The sequence below is a fragment of the Neoarius graeffei genome, chromosome 16 (assembly GCF_027579695.1).
Source record: "Neoarius graeffei isolate fNeoGra1 chromosome 16, fNeoGra1.pri, whole genome shotgun sequence".
NCBI lineage: Eukaryota > Metazoa > Chordata > Actinopteri > Siluriformes > Ariidae > Neoarius > Neoarius graeffei.
Window position 1 is genome coordinate 1,763,775 of NC_083584.1, and position 15,248 is coordinate 1,779,022.

General features: G+C 43.8%; 1 protein-coding gene across 1 annotated transcript in view; it reads right to left on the reverse strand.

Annotated features, from left to right (window-relative positions):
* Nucleotides 1-15,248, reverse strand: part of LOC132899881 (junction plakoglobin-like) — an 80,915-nt gene that overhangs the window by 30,766 nt on the left and 34,901 nt on the right. Inside the window, exons 7-9 of the mRNA XM_060941934.1 lie at nt 11,403-11,547; nt 11,201-11,304; nt 10,684-11,061 (exon numbers count right to left, since the gene is read on the reverse strand). Of these exons, the coding sequence (XP_060797917.1) occupies nt 10,684-11,061; nt 11,201-11,304; nt 11,403-11,547 (627 nt within the window). The remainder of the gene's footprint in view (nt 1-10,683; nt 11,062-11,200; nt 11,305-11,402; nt 11,548-15,248) is intronic.

Below are 15,248 nucleotides of genomic sequence, written 5' to 3' on the forward strand. Positions count from 1 at the left end.
ACCTTTACCTTGCAGGATGTGAGAAAATGAACCCCCTCACTGTCAGGGTGTTTGACGGCAAGGTTGTTCACCGATTTCTGGACATGTGCACAACAAGTGGGCAACGCTGTGGCACTGCCGAAGCCATTTTCCAGAAGATCGATGATGTCCTCGAAAAACACAACATACCTTGGAGTAACTGTGTTGCTTTGTCTATTGACAATGCCCCAGTCAATACGGGGGCAAGAAACTCGATTGCCTCTAGGATACTGGAAGAGAATCCCAGCGTGTACATCCATGGGTGCCCATGCCATATTCTGCATAACACAGCAAAACATGCTGGGCAGGGATTTTTGGAAGTAAGTTTGTATTCTTTCAGTAACCTTTAGATAGCTTGTTGTGCTGTGGTGTAATGAATTTGTGACCAAATTGTAACATAATCTAATTTGTAGGTGACTGGATTTGACCCCGAAGATCTGGCAGTAGATGTTGGGCACTGGTTCAGAGGCAGTACGAACCGTAAAGGTTACCTAACAGGTTTGTGATTTTCAGCAGTACTATACTGTGTGAATGCAATGCAAAAACTTTCATGACACTGAAATGTAATATTCACATTGCAGAATTCTGTGACTTGCACGAGTCGGAGTATATGGAGATACTTTCACATATCTCCATCCGTTGGCTGAGCCTGGAACGCTGCTTGAATCGGATTCTGCAGCAATACAAGCCACTCTCCAGCTATTTCAAGTCAGCAAGTAAGTTGCATATTTTACTAACATGAATTTGAGGTTCTTTAAGAGATTGCCATGTGAATGAATACTATGTATAATTGTGTTTTCTTTCCTTTTCAGATGAGAAACAACCACGCTTCACACGGCTTGCGCATGCATTCTCCAACCCAATAACAGAAGTCTACTGCTTTTCTATCAGGCAACGTTGCCAGCCTTCTCCTCCCTTAATCTCCTCCTTCAGAGAGAGAAATCATCTGTCTTCCTTCTCTATGAAGAGGTAAAATATATGAGGGTTCAGCTCTGTTTATGCCATTGGTTTTTCATCTGCTGTCACTAACATCTTCAGTGAATTTTTCCTTCATAACTACTAACTTTACTCATCTTCACTAGCCTTGTTATGCTTGTGTACTCGCTTGGGATAAAACCGTCTCTTCAGTGTAACGTAATGAATTGCAACTTTGTAGATGACCAAGTTAATTTGCAAGTTGTGCGGAAGATTCCTGCAAGTTCAGGCACTGCAGAGCAGAGCGGTGGAGGACATCAATTACACAGATCCATCCAACCAACTGTCTGGTAATGCTCCCCAAGTTTCTCCCTATATGCAAATACATAAACTCTCTGGGGGCGGCACGGTGGTGTAGTGGTTAGCGCTGTCGCCTCACAGCAAGAAGGTCCGGGTTCGAGCCCCCGTGGCCGGCGAGGGCCTTTCTGTGTGGAGTTTGCATGTTCTCCCCGTGTCCGCGTGGGTTTCCTCCGGGTGCTCCGGTTTCCCCCACAGTCCAAAGACATGCAGGTTAGGTTAACTGGTGACTCTAAATTGACCGTAGGTGTGAATGTGAGTGTGAATGGTTGTCTGTGTCTATGTGTCAGCCCTGTGATGACCTGGCGACTTGTCCAGGGTGAACCCCGCCTTTCACCCGTAGTCAGCTGGGATAGGATCCAGCTCGCCTGCGACCCTGTAGAACAGGATAAAGCGGCTACAGATAATGAGATGAGATAAACTCTCTGTTTACTGACCACAAATGACTTATTCAGTTTTGACAGTGAGGATGTCACCAATGTGAAAGCAGAGATACTTTATGATACTTTGTCTGTGAAGATTCTGTTAAAACTGTGGGAGGTGTTTGCCTTTGTGGTTTAAGTGTCTGATGTTTACTGTATATGTTTGCAGTCTATGTACAGTAGTTAGTAGTTTTATTGACAGGTATATTTATGTGTGCACTTTATGGAGCAGCTTTAAATGTTTTTATACTCTGTATAATGTCAATAAAGGCTTTCTATTCTATTCATAACTCTAATAGGACAAAAGCTGAATGTGGGTTTTACAACCAGGGCAACCCTGCAACCGGCTCCTAGAGGCTGGAGATGTCACTCCACAGCAGGTGGAGAGATTCCACCAGGCTGTCTTGGCATTTTTGACAGGGGCAGTTGAATACGCCATGGCAAAACTGCCCCTTAAGGAGAGTCTCCTGGAACACGCCAGGTTTGTGGATGTGCAGCAGAGGGCAGACTGTGAAGTCAATGATGCTGCATACTTTGTGGATCGGTAAGGGTTTAACATTTCAAATCTATTGCAAAGTTTGATCACATTTGCTGAAAAACTAGCCCTTTGTTTCTCTTGGTTAAGTACACATTGTATTCTTTAAGTTCACCAAACTGCTTCCATATCATGAACCCCAAGACCAAGACCAACTTGCAGAGGAGTTTCAGGACTACCAGTTAATGGAGGTCCCAATGCCCGAACACCAAACGGAATTTGACGTTGAGGCTTTCTGGGAAGGCATGAGTTCACTTAAGAATAGGGTAATAAATATCCAGCGCACACACATTGACATGAGCAATTTAATAAGTGTAAAATATGTAGGGGTGTAATTAGGCTTCCTTGTTTTTTTCCCCCCAAAGGTGACTGGAATGAGCAGATTTCCCAGGCTGTCTGCAATTGCCAAATTAGTTGTAATTCTCCCCCACTCCAATGCAGATGCTGAGAGGGTTTTTTCCATGGTGGGCTTGAACAAGACCAAAACAAGAAATGCCTTGGCCCTGGACGGAACCCTCTCAGCAATTATGGCAGTGAAAACGGCCAGCATTGAGCCTCATTGCTTTAAATGGGAGCCCCCAGTGTCAGTAATTAAGGCATCTAATGCCGCTTTTCCACTACCAACGCGGCTGAGTTGGGCTGAGCCGTGCCGTGCTGAGTCGGGCTGAGCGGGGCTGTTGGAGTTGCATTTCGACTACAACCGCGCTGAGCCGTGCTGGCTGGAAGTGGGTGGACACATTGGGTGGCGTTAGCAAAAGTGGGTGGACGTCAGGTGATGTCGTTAGGCGGCGCAAACAGTGACCTCAGTGATCTTTTAAGCGGTAGTCTCACAACCCAGAGAGTAAACAATAAACATGGAGGACATGGAGTCGTTAGTGTTGCTGGTCTTGGTGCTGTGGCTTGTTGTCACCGACAACGCCAACAGATACTGGCAAGAGCGTATAGATGAGGCGAGGCACATAAGGCTTCATAATTCTCGTAATTCGTAATTCTTCTTCCGGGTTTACGGTGTTTACAGATCCCAGCGTGCTCGCGGGGCGTGTGTGGGCATGTGAGGACACTCCTCCTCACCAATCAGTGCACAGGGGAGTGTCTGCTCACGCCCCTAGCCTCACTCAGCTCGGTTTGGCTTGCTTCAGCCCCACTCCAAAACCGTGCGAGTTTTGGGGGCTGAGCAGGGCTGAAGCGAGCCGAGTCGTGCTGTTCTTAGATAGTCGAAACGCGAGCCATGTCGGGCTGAAGCGAGCTGAAGTGAGCTGAAAAAGGGTAGTGGAAAAGGGCCATAAATCTGCCACAAACACTTACAACACACAGCATCACTCAAACACACACAGTATCCACCATTGTTCAGTGGGGCTCTTTGGGGCTATATTTGTGTTTTTTGCCTTTATTTAATTTGAAATGCAAATGTTTATGCACAATAAAGAACAAAACATATTTTACTGTATTATTATTTGTTATAGAATAAACAAACAGTGTAATTGATCTAATCGAATTTGTTCTTTTTTTAAGTAGCTGGGTTGATGGGACATTAGGAGGGACCCCCCACCCCACCCCACCAAAAAACAAACAAACAAAAAATCTCACTCCGAGCAAACTTCAAAACTTGAGAGCCCTGCTAAAAGAAGCTCAAGTCAAGCGGAGCCAGGACAACCATGTTTTAGTCAGAGGATAACGTCTTTTTAAATTGTCTTTTTCTGGTTCAACATGTGCCATCATTGGGTGCACAAACAACTCGAAAAAGCTTAAAGATTTTATGAATGGAATCTGTTTTGAGCACACACGGACTCAGGGCATGTTGTCCAGCACCACACACTGCTCATCTGTACATGTGATTCCTGCCCTTCACTAACTGCTGCATTTTGGACCTGAATCAACAACAATAATTCTGTGTAATTGTTGTTTAGGTATTGTACCTTATTCAAACTTTTACAGTTGTTTAGCTGGCGTTTTTATTCAAAGTGACTAAAAATAAGCACATGTAGATTCAGTAGAGAATCCGAGAGTGAGCAGTGCTGAAGTAAGAGTGTAAACAAACAGCCTACAAATCCCAGCCAGGATCTGGAACGCTCAGGGAAGTTAAGAAGTTGAAGAAGCTTGGACAAATACAGAGACAAGGAATTATTTAAGTATGGTGTGTTTATTGTTTCCAAAGTTTGACAGCATTTGCATCTGCATTAAAATGGTGAGCCTACGTTTCTCTGACTGAGCTTTTGCTTCTTGGGCCGATACAAGAGACATTACGGTACAGTGGGCTGGTAGAGTTCTGTCAGACTCGAGCTCTGTGCTGATGGTTAATATGGTTATAGTTATGGTTCTGGTATTTGGCAGATGCTTTTGTCCAAAGTGACTTACAGTCTATGAACACTACATTATTAGTAAAGCAATACAATAATCCACTCGCTCTACTCTGACAGAGCCGACCTTCCAGATGCGAGCTGCTGCACGACTGCAGGATTTATTTCCCTTTCTTTGCTCTGGCAAGGCTCAGCCTTTAAGCAAAAAAACCTCGCCCTCTCTTTTACACATAATTCTGCCAATTTTATTACTGTGTGGATAATTGTATGCCTCCATGCTTTTGTAGTTCCTCAGCTCCTCACCATCAACGTCCTCACTAAGAATAAAATAACTGACAGTGTCATCGTAGCTGACGTCGGGCCACACCTTCATGTCTATCCATTCCGTGAGGATGGACGGATGAGGCACTTTGATCTTATTATCCCCAGAGCACATCAGAAAATCGGACCTGTGTAACCATCTTTTAGTCATCTCTGATCTTACCTCCCTAGCAGTTAGCGTTTGCTACAAACGTCAACACAGTGGAGCGGAAGAAAGATCCCGGCTTCCACTATGATGCAGCAATGAATCATGGGAAAGGTCAGAGTTCTGGAAAGTTGTGGATAAGAGGAATAAAACACTTGGGGATGTGCTTTTCTAAGAAAATACTTCTGGGATAGTAACAGTAACTCTGCTTCATCAGACCTCTCTGGAAAAATCTGATGAAAAAAACCCCAAAATAAGGTAGAAAAAGCTTTTTTTCTCCCACAGGTTATACTTCTATTACACATGCACAACTGTGCACTTCTGTCAGTGCAACAACATGATTGGCTTCACTCTGCTGACCCATGACTGCACACCAACATCCAGCTCAAATCTCTTAATTAAGTTTATGGATGACATGACTGTGGTGGGTCTCATCAACAATGGCGATGAGACAATCTACAGGAGTGAGGTGAGCCGCTTGGCCATGTGGTGCAAGGACAACAATCTCCGTCTGAACGTGGAGAAGACGAAGGAGATTGCTGTGGACTTCAGGAGAGCGCACGCCCAGCATGCTCCACTATCTATCGACGGTGCTGCAGTGGAGAGGGTGAGCAGCACCAAGTTTCTGGGTGTGCACATCTCTGAAGACCTGTCCTGGAGCAACAACACCGCATCACTGGCCAAAAAAGCCCAACAGCGTCTGTACTTCCTCTGCAAACTGAGGAGAGCAAGAGCCCCGTCCTCCATCATGCACACATTCTACAGAGGCACCATCGAGAACATCCTGAGCAGCTGCATCACCATGTGGTACGGCACCTGCACCGTGTCCTGCTGCAAGACTCTGCAGCGCATCGTGAGAGCAGCTGAGAGGATCATTGGTGTCTCTCTCCCTTCTCTAATGGATATCTATAACTCCCGCCTCACCCGCAAAGCCATCAGGATTGCAGGTGACCCCACCCACCCATCTCACAGCCTCTTCAGCCTGCTGCCGTCGGGGAGGAGACTGCGGAGTCTCCGGGCCAAAACCAGCAGGCTCAAGAACAGTTTCTTTCACCAGGCGGTCAGGAGGCTCAACTCCCTCCCTGTTCTGCCCCTCCTCCCCCCTCTGCCCCCTGCCACAGATTCTGCCCGCACCCCCCCCGCCCCCCCTTCAGCATCTGACATGTCATCCTCACAGTTTCCCCCCAACACACACACATCGTTCATTAACACACTGAACTCAGGGACCGCACATCTCACTTTACCTCGCTCATTTGCACTATTCCGCACTACCTCACTTTAACAGCTGCTAGTTTGTTTATACTGCTTATTTCATGTTTACCTGCTTTACCTCAAGTGCCCTTGACTGTTTGTTTATTTGAACCAGTGTGTGTGTGTGTGTGTGTGTGTGTGTGTGTATATATATATATATATATATATATATATATATATATATATATATATATATGTATATGTATGTATATATAAATGTTTAGTCTACGTCTAGTTCTTATCTAGTGTTTACACTGTTTATATTGTCTGAGTGTTTAGTCTGTCTAGTTCCTATCTAGAGTGTTTATACTGTTTGTTTGTTTGTTTGTTTGTTTGTTTTTCTTTCAATTATTCTATTTTTATTTTTATTTATTGCATTGCCTGTTTGCACCGTGGGTCAGAGAGGACTGAAATTTCATCTGTGCTGTATGTCGAGCATGTATAGCATATTTGACAATAAAGTTGACTTGACTTGACTGGTTCAGCAGAGGATTGGCTTTTTGGCAAGAGGGGCGGAGTTTGTGCTGTCTTTGGTGTTTTGGACTTTTTGTTTCCCATAGATTTCTATTTAGGATTCTTTAAGTGCAGAGGGGAACCATCAGGGCCTTTTAGTCGTTCAGAGAAGCCCAAACATTTCCGCATTTCAGATGTTATATTTAATTTCTTTCATTCTTTAATTTCATTCATAATTTCATTATAATTATTCTCTACTAATTTTAATTTGGATCATTTTCTATCATATATGCTTCAGAAATGAAAGGGTTACTGTCCTGAAAACATTAAAATCGAGTTCTCCAATGAGATTGTTTGTTTTGTTTGTTGTCTCTAGGCTGAGAAGAGTTTAGAGCTGCTCACTCATTGGTTAGGACTTCATTGCCGGGACAAAAGGCCATGGCATTGTGTGTTTATGTAAGAAGTGACAGATGAATTAACCAATCAGATTTTGATTTATAGTGGTAGGGACCAAAAATTGACTGCCATCGATGGCCAACGCTAGTGGTCAAGTCAGTGCTATTGAGAGCAAGTAGCACAGGCTAATGACCAAGAAACTAAGATGTCTGTCTCCAGACTCTTCTTCCACGCACATATAGCAATGTCATAATTTCATATAAATAAAGTTTTTTGTGAACTTCCCTAAATCCTTACATTGTAAAATATGTTAATTTGTTGGGTTTCGTTAATGGTTCCACTATTCTGATGGGGTGCTAATTAATGTAACACACCTGTGGACATTATTGTGCTCAGGATGTCTGGAAAGGAGTAAACTGGCTCCCTAAATCCTGCATGGACGATATTCATTAATACAGTATATACAGTGTGTGTATGTTTATTTTTTGACGTAAGAATGTTTTGAGACACATCTGCTGTTTGTATCGGATCAAATATGTAAATTAGCCTCGTAAAATTCCGTGTGAAAAGTCGAGTGTTTATCTGAGTAGTCATTCGGCTCAGTGCTAACAGCTAACCGGTGTATTATTTTATCGGGATGCCAGAATTCTTTCCCGTCTCCATGTGTTGATCGCCCTGTCATTCATTGTTTTCCAGAATAAATGCTGGCAGATTAACTCTTCATCTCCTCTGCATCATCTATTAGCCACACAGAGACTTTTAGTTGTTATTATTGGAGTAACTGACTGGTTATAGTCGGTCACACACACTCACCTCAATATTTTTCACTCAGAATTAAGGATTAATTTCCCTGTGTAATTTACTGAGTTACTTTTAAAATCAACATCGATAGCGACACACACACCGGAGCGACCTGGCAGCCTGACGCTAATCCCTTACAAAATCCTTTGCCCTGTCGCTGTTTTGGTGTCTGGCTCAGTTTTGGCTGAGCTCAAGTCCCAGCTCTAACAGTAACGGTTCAGCACTCTTTAAGTGGTTTGTCTCCTCCCTTATAATGTCTCTAGAAATAGTGCCAGACTATGATAAGATGTTACGTGTAGCTCCTCACAACCTTTTCATTTTTTATTTGTGTTTTTGTTTACTATTTCCATGCAAATCACCTACAGATCACCATATGATCACCAGAGTTTGTTGGGTCTCAATTCTGCCTTCCTAAATGTTTTAAAACCTCAGGGACTACTGCAGAATATACTTTGGACCTCTTCAAACTCCCCAAACAACAGCAGACAATGGAAAGCCTGAAGGAAAAGGTGAATCCATCTTTCAGTCCTCTTCTGAAGACTCGAGGGAATATGCTGAGTCTGTTCTGAGTGAACTGCTGTGTTCCTTCCCCGAGCGTTCGTTCTCACCCTAACCAGAAGCCCTGGATTAACTGTGCAGTTCGCATGTGTCTGAGAGAGAAACAAAAGTCCATTAAGTCTGACAAAAGACAACACAACAACTACTTAACAGAAAACTACAGTGGCACTGATCACTGACGCATATGATGAGGACTACAAGCAATCACAGTCTGCAAATCTCATCCATCTCCTCTTCTTGATGCTCCAGCCACCCAAGGCTCAATTTGAGGAATCAAACCAGGCTACTGAAATGAAGCTCACCGAAGGCCGAGCATTCCAGGCTACCAATACTGATATGTGCGAACTGCTCAAATAAGTAAATGCACACAAAGCTTTGAGTCTGTTTGGAATTTCATAACACGCCTTCACATCTTGTGCACGTCAGCTGTCCCAGGCCTTTGGACACATCATCTATCTTTCACTAATAGCTTCTACAGTTCCAACATTTTCAAAAGAAAATAACCATTGTTCCACCACCAAAGAAATCACCTCTTACCGGACTCGATGTTAATCACCCCATTGCATCTCACAACATCTGTGTCTGAGAAAGCTGTTTATATCCTTCATAACGTGCAATGTTCCTGCCTCTACAGAGCTGTTACAGTTCACCTACTGATGCAACCTCAGCTGATGATGTCTTCTCTGTTGTTCTTCACACAAATCTGACTCATATAGAAAAGAGAAAAACTTACAGTGGGGTCCAAAATCTGAGACTTGTGATTTTTATTTACTTATTTTATTATTTTTATTTATTTAATTTCTTTTCTTTCTTTTTTTTTGGGGGGGGGGGGGTGCACCTATTTGCACTCAGGTGAGAACAGTCATATACAGTAGCAGCTATTCAGCTATTTACACCTGATTAGGGTTTTTTTTTGGTCCTGGTCCACTTCCTGACCTCCACTTACATCGGTGTAGCTCCTAACCTCAAACATAGTGTCAGAGTGTGAACCTGAAAATATAAATCAGCTTCCACCAACCAAAACAGTATCACAGTGGTATAAACCAGCAAATAACCCTTCATCCATCCATTATCTGTAACCGCTTATCCTGTGCAGGGTTGCGGGCGAGCTGGACCCTATCCCAGCTGACTATGGCAGGGCTTTCCACAAGCGCCGGCTGCCGGCCATACAGCCGACTACACAATTAAGTCCAGCCGGCTACTTTAATGACTATTATTTTTGTAGCCCACAGGATCTAAATGTTAATTTTCGATTTTAATAAAATTAAATGTTTATCTAACGGACTGACAATAATGTCAAACTGAACCGCACTCATTTAAGTTGTGATTCGCGCTGTTTGTACCGATAATAACCACAAATTCCCCGCCGACTTCGTTGATGAAGGGAGAGTAACTCATCCGCGGCCCCGACATGCGGTGTGTGCGCGCGCGCTCGGCGGAGGCAGTAGTGTGTCGGGGCCGTCGGAGGTGACATCGGAGGGAACAGAAGCAGAGATGACGCTTATTTTGTCTCCGGTAAACCAGTCTTCTCTCGTTCAATTACGTGCTGGCATCAAAAGACACTGTTGGCTGTAAATGAACCCAAGCTGAGTGGTTGGAGTGTATTTTCATACACAAATGGAGAAATGTTCGCTGAGTGTTTGTGTAGCCCCACTGCAGACCGTTGTCGTTGTTAATTCATAGCATGCTCAGCTGTGTGAATGTGTCATGCACCGAAAATAAGAGATTTACAAGCCAGGAACGCCTCATGATGCAATTTGTGAGTTTGTATAGCCTATTACTGATTATTTTCGGTGCGCAAATCACAGTTTTCATTGGTGCATTAGCGTCTGGCATACACTAATGAATAAAAAAGATGCAATATGTTGTAGTAATAATAATAATAATAGAGCAAATGTCTGAGAAATTAATATAGCTTGTCTATTATGCAGGCATACTTAAGCTAATAATAATAATAATAATATGAACAGTTTTTGAATAATGCGCAATAAATAAATGGTCTGTGGAAAATACATTTAATCCTGGGAACTGCGTGCACAGGAGTTTATTTTGTGTTTACTCCCCCCCCGGCTGGCTACTTATTTGTCATGGCTGGCTAGTGTGAGCCTTAGTGGAAAGCCCTGCTATGGGCGAGAGGCGGGGTACACCCTGGACAAGTCACCAGATCATCGCAGGGCTACCAGCAAAGAACCTTTTACACTATTATGCATTTACCTTGACAACAGGCCAGTAGTGTGGCTGTCCCAGTAGCTTAATGATGGCTGGGATGCCATAGTGAACCCGCACTTCATTCTGTGCTGTCTGGGCGAGTGGGTGTCGGCCGGTGAGGTGGCGAAGGGCGCATACAGCCGGCTCGGCCACATCCTGATTCACTGCGGCACATATGGCCAGCTCAGCCTCGTCCTGATTCACAGTGGTTCGCAGAAGAGCGTTGATAAGCGCCTCCACACCGCCACGCTGCACCACCAATGACTTATTACGTGCGTTATTACATGTCAGGTTCGAGAGGATTCCTGTTGCACATGTCAGAATGTTAACATCATCTGAGCCGAGCTGAGTCACAAGGATGTGGAGTAGAGAGTCCAGACCTTCCTAAAGAGAGACAGAACTGCAAATCATCAGTCTCTCTCTCTCACACACACACACACACACCTCTTTACTTAGGGACAGAAAACCAGACTGAGGGCTATCACTAGTCTCCACTGAGTGTGATATAAATACAGTGACCCACCTGTTTGGTGGCAGCATCACTCAGGTTCCTCAGAGTCCAGAGACAGTTCTGAATGAGACGAGCACTGGAACCGGTAAGGTGCAGAGAGAGAGCCTGCATGCCTCCTGCAAAAACACACCAAGAACCAAATGTGTAGAGCGAGAATGAGGGGGTCAGCTTCTTCTACGGATTGGAAAGAAAGATAGTAAGAAAATGAACACACCTGCATTGACGATGGTGGGTTTGTTGCTAGGACACACTGACAGCACCTTCAGCACTCTGCTGGTTGTCCACAGCAGCTTCTCATAGTTATAGTTCCTCATGATGGACACTAAACTCTCAGGACCTCCACTCGCCAAGATGATCAGCTGCAGAGAGAGAGAGAATATCAATTACTCAGACAGACAGAAAGGAAATTGTGTGGAAAGCAAACTGAAAGTGTGAGCTGATGAGGGCTGATCATCAGTGCTATGTGTTAGTTAGAGCGTTCTCCAGCCCTGAGAATCCTGTTTAGCTCTAGGTGCATTGTCTGATTAATGTGGAAAAAGTCTAATGAGTGTGAAAATGTGTGGAAAAGGAACTTCACATGTCACCTCTGAGTCACCCTTTCGAGGTTTCACCCACAGAAGTGCATTAAGTGGGATTTTTCACTTTAATAACAGCAATGAATTCTCTTATTAACTGGAACATCCTTGTACAACCCCAAATAAGAAAAAGGTGACGGTATGTTGAAATTGAAATTAAAGCTCATAGGCAACGGTTTTAATTTTATGCACATTTGAAACTTTATATGTTAAAAAACCCTCTGTAATTTTCTTCTGGCCCCAAGAAGTATTGTTAATAAGTAATAATTAAAATAAGTTAGCGCGGATTGCGGCGAATTTCTGTTCGGCTATTTTTGTGACCACTCGGTGCGTGACATCATTTAAGCCAAACAAACCGCTTGAGTTGAGCCCACTTCTGGTTACTTACATTGCCGTTCGGCTTGAGTGCAGACATGCGTTCAGGAATTTCCAAAGAAAAACCCCCATGCCTTATTGTTGTGCAGTGAACTGTAACAACGGGACCGGCTCAGGAAGAAGTTTTTACCTTTTACTGAGAGAGGAGAAGAGGCAGAGAGAGTGGATTAGCTTCTTCTGGAAGAGGAGAAGAGGCAGAGTGAGTGGGTTGGCTTTTTCCGAAAGAGGAGAAGCGGCAGAGCGAGAGGGTTGGCTTTTTCCGAAAAAGGAGAAGAGGCGGAGCAAGAGGGTTGGCTTTTTCCAAAAAAGGAGAAGAAGTGGAGTGAGAGGCTTGGCTTTTTCCAAAAAAGGTGGAGTGAGAGGGTTGGCTTTTTCCAAAAAAGGAGAAGAGGTGGAGTGAGAGGCTTGGCTTTTTCCGAAAGAGGAGAAGCGGCGGAGCGAGAGGGTTGGCTTTTTCCGAAAAAGGAGAAGAGGCGGAGCGAGAGGGTTGGCTTTTTCCAAAAAAGGAGAAGAGGTGGAGTGAGAGGGTTGGCTTTTTCCAAAAAAGGAGAAGAGGTGGAGTGAGAGGGTTGGCTTTTTCCAAAAGAGGAGAAGCGGCGGAGCGAGAGGGTTGGCTTTTTCCAAAAAAGGAGAAGAGGCGGAGCGAGAGGGTTGGCTTTTTCCAAAAAAGGAGAAGAGGTGAAGTGAGAGGGTTGGCTTTTTCCGAAAGAGGAGACGAGGCAGAGAGAGTGGATTGTGCGCGTGAAACAAAATCAAGCAGTCAAAGAAGAAACGGAGCAGCAACGCTCAAGCAAAAAGGAGAAGATTGGAGGGAAATATTTTTACTTTTGCTTGCAATTGACAAGTCAAAAATCCTGAGGGATCCTGTACAATCACTGTGGAAATGAGACAAAGGGATATTTCCTCGCTTAGAGTCGGCTATAAATAGTATAATGCCGCGGATGGCAGGCTAATGTGGCCTACCGGCGCACTGTCCAGTAATCGTTCCCTATATCCACTAGGGAGGGCGGTTTAATTATTCTTCAAAAGGGCTCTTATTTAGTATTACGATGAAAGTAAGAATTTATCATAACTACCAGGATAAATTGTTTGGGCGCGAGTCTTGTTGAGGTCCGGGGTCATCGCGATCAGAGTCGGCCGAGTCGCTGTCTGATTCCGAGGCCGCACGGTCAAACCAGTGAGCCACATTCACCAATTGCTTCGCAACGGCCATAGGGTCATACATATACGGTTTCACCTCTCGATATTTAATTTGGAGAGTTCCTACTTCAAAATCGCTCTCGCTTTCAGACATTTTACACAACCTCTCATGACCAAAGTCCGTACACGCGTGCTTGGTTCGCAGGTAAACACAGAGCTGCTCCCGGTCTGTTTGGCTTAAATGACGTCACGATGACGGTCCCCTGGCGGAGAAAGTGCGCATAAGTGAGATGTAAACAAACCTTCGGAAATTGGGCAAAACAGTATATTTTAACCGTTTTGTTCAATTTTAGGGTGCAAATCAAACACTAGGAAAATTGAATTTGCTTTTTGGGTCATTCTTCTAGACAATAAAGTTGATATTCTACATTTCACCTCGGACCATTGCCTATGACCTTTAAATCTGAAAACAGTTGAGTGCAATACAGACAAATAATCTTTGACTAGTATTGCACTCAAAACAATAAAACAGCACATTATTTGATGTTTTACCTCATGAATTTTACCGGGTTTTTTTTCCAAAATAAACACATTACAATTTTGAAAACTGGATTTGACAAAAGGATATTGGCAGATTCTCCTGCATTTTACAATCCATTGGGGTTACACCATTTTGTCACTCTTCCGTTCGGTTGTTTTAATTAAAAATAAAGCACAGTTAGAGTTGTCAAGCCTGTCTCCCAGTCCCTCATTCCCTGAGCTGCAAGCGTGCTACCATGACCTAAAACATCAGATTTTTCACGCAAGTCCTAAAATTATTAAACAAGTGAGACAAAAAATATAATACTTGGTCATTTACTTTAGGAAAATAATCCAATATTACAGATCACTGAGTGGTAAAAGTATGTGAACCCTTGTTTTCAGTATCTGCACTGACCCCCCTGTGCAGTATGTAGGTACAATACACAGTCCGTTTAAGAACTACAACAGTCCCTTTAAGGACTACAACTCCCATCACCAGCTTCCGCATTGACCTGCGTCATGCGGGGGCGGGATCACCAACATCACATCCTCCATGAAAGCATAAACCACCCGGAAACTCCTAGCTCCTCCTCTTTTGGTGCCGTGATTCAACACGGACACAAGGAGGAATCGCTCGCTCCGCGAGCAAACCCAAAAAGACGTCTTTTCTTTTCTTTCTTGCAAGAATCAGAGTTTCACGCTTTTCTTTGTTTACCTTTGGCCATGGTAGACTCTAAGATCGCATGATTTTAAACTCAGCTTGAGTTACAACCGGTTTTTCATTTGTTCCTTATAAGTACGTACTACTGCAGCCCAGGCAGTTATTTTAAAGTTAAGAAGCGACTGGATCCTTTTTAACTCAAAAGCTGTGCACAGTATTTAATCAGAGACTTTCTTTTCATCACGAGCGACCACGCGTCGGATCAAGAAGTTCTCTGCTCCACGGAATCGATTCACGGAGACCTCCACAACGGCGAAACTCCAAAGTCTCGGAACATCTCTTCATAATCTTGCTAGAGGCAAGATACTGAATAAGACTTGGCATTTGGACAAAACCTAGTCTTAGGAATTAGCTTTTATTGAAGTAGTGTGAATTTAAACTTGCGTTTAATTGTTACACTATAGACATGCAGCGTGTTGAATTGATTTTTTTGTTTGTTTGTTTTAATCTCTCAATTGTTTTAATAGATAGGCTGTGCATGCTTCTCTTTATTCTGTACTAACATACTTAATTTCCTTATACATCTTGACCGCATCAAGATTTCAGTGGATTCAGTATTGTTATGAGCTAGTGGGTTAACTACCGGCTAGTCCTTTGTTACTTAGAAACACGTGGTCACAGGCCTCAACAGGCCTCACAAACACCTTAGCTAAACACACGGCTAATTCTTTTGTTCCATTCGCCTCCAGGGCTAATTGTATTGTCTCAAGGGATCACAAGGCCTCCA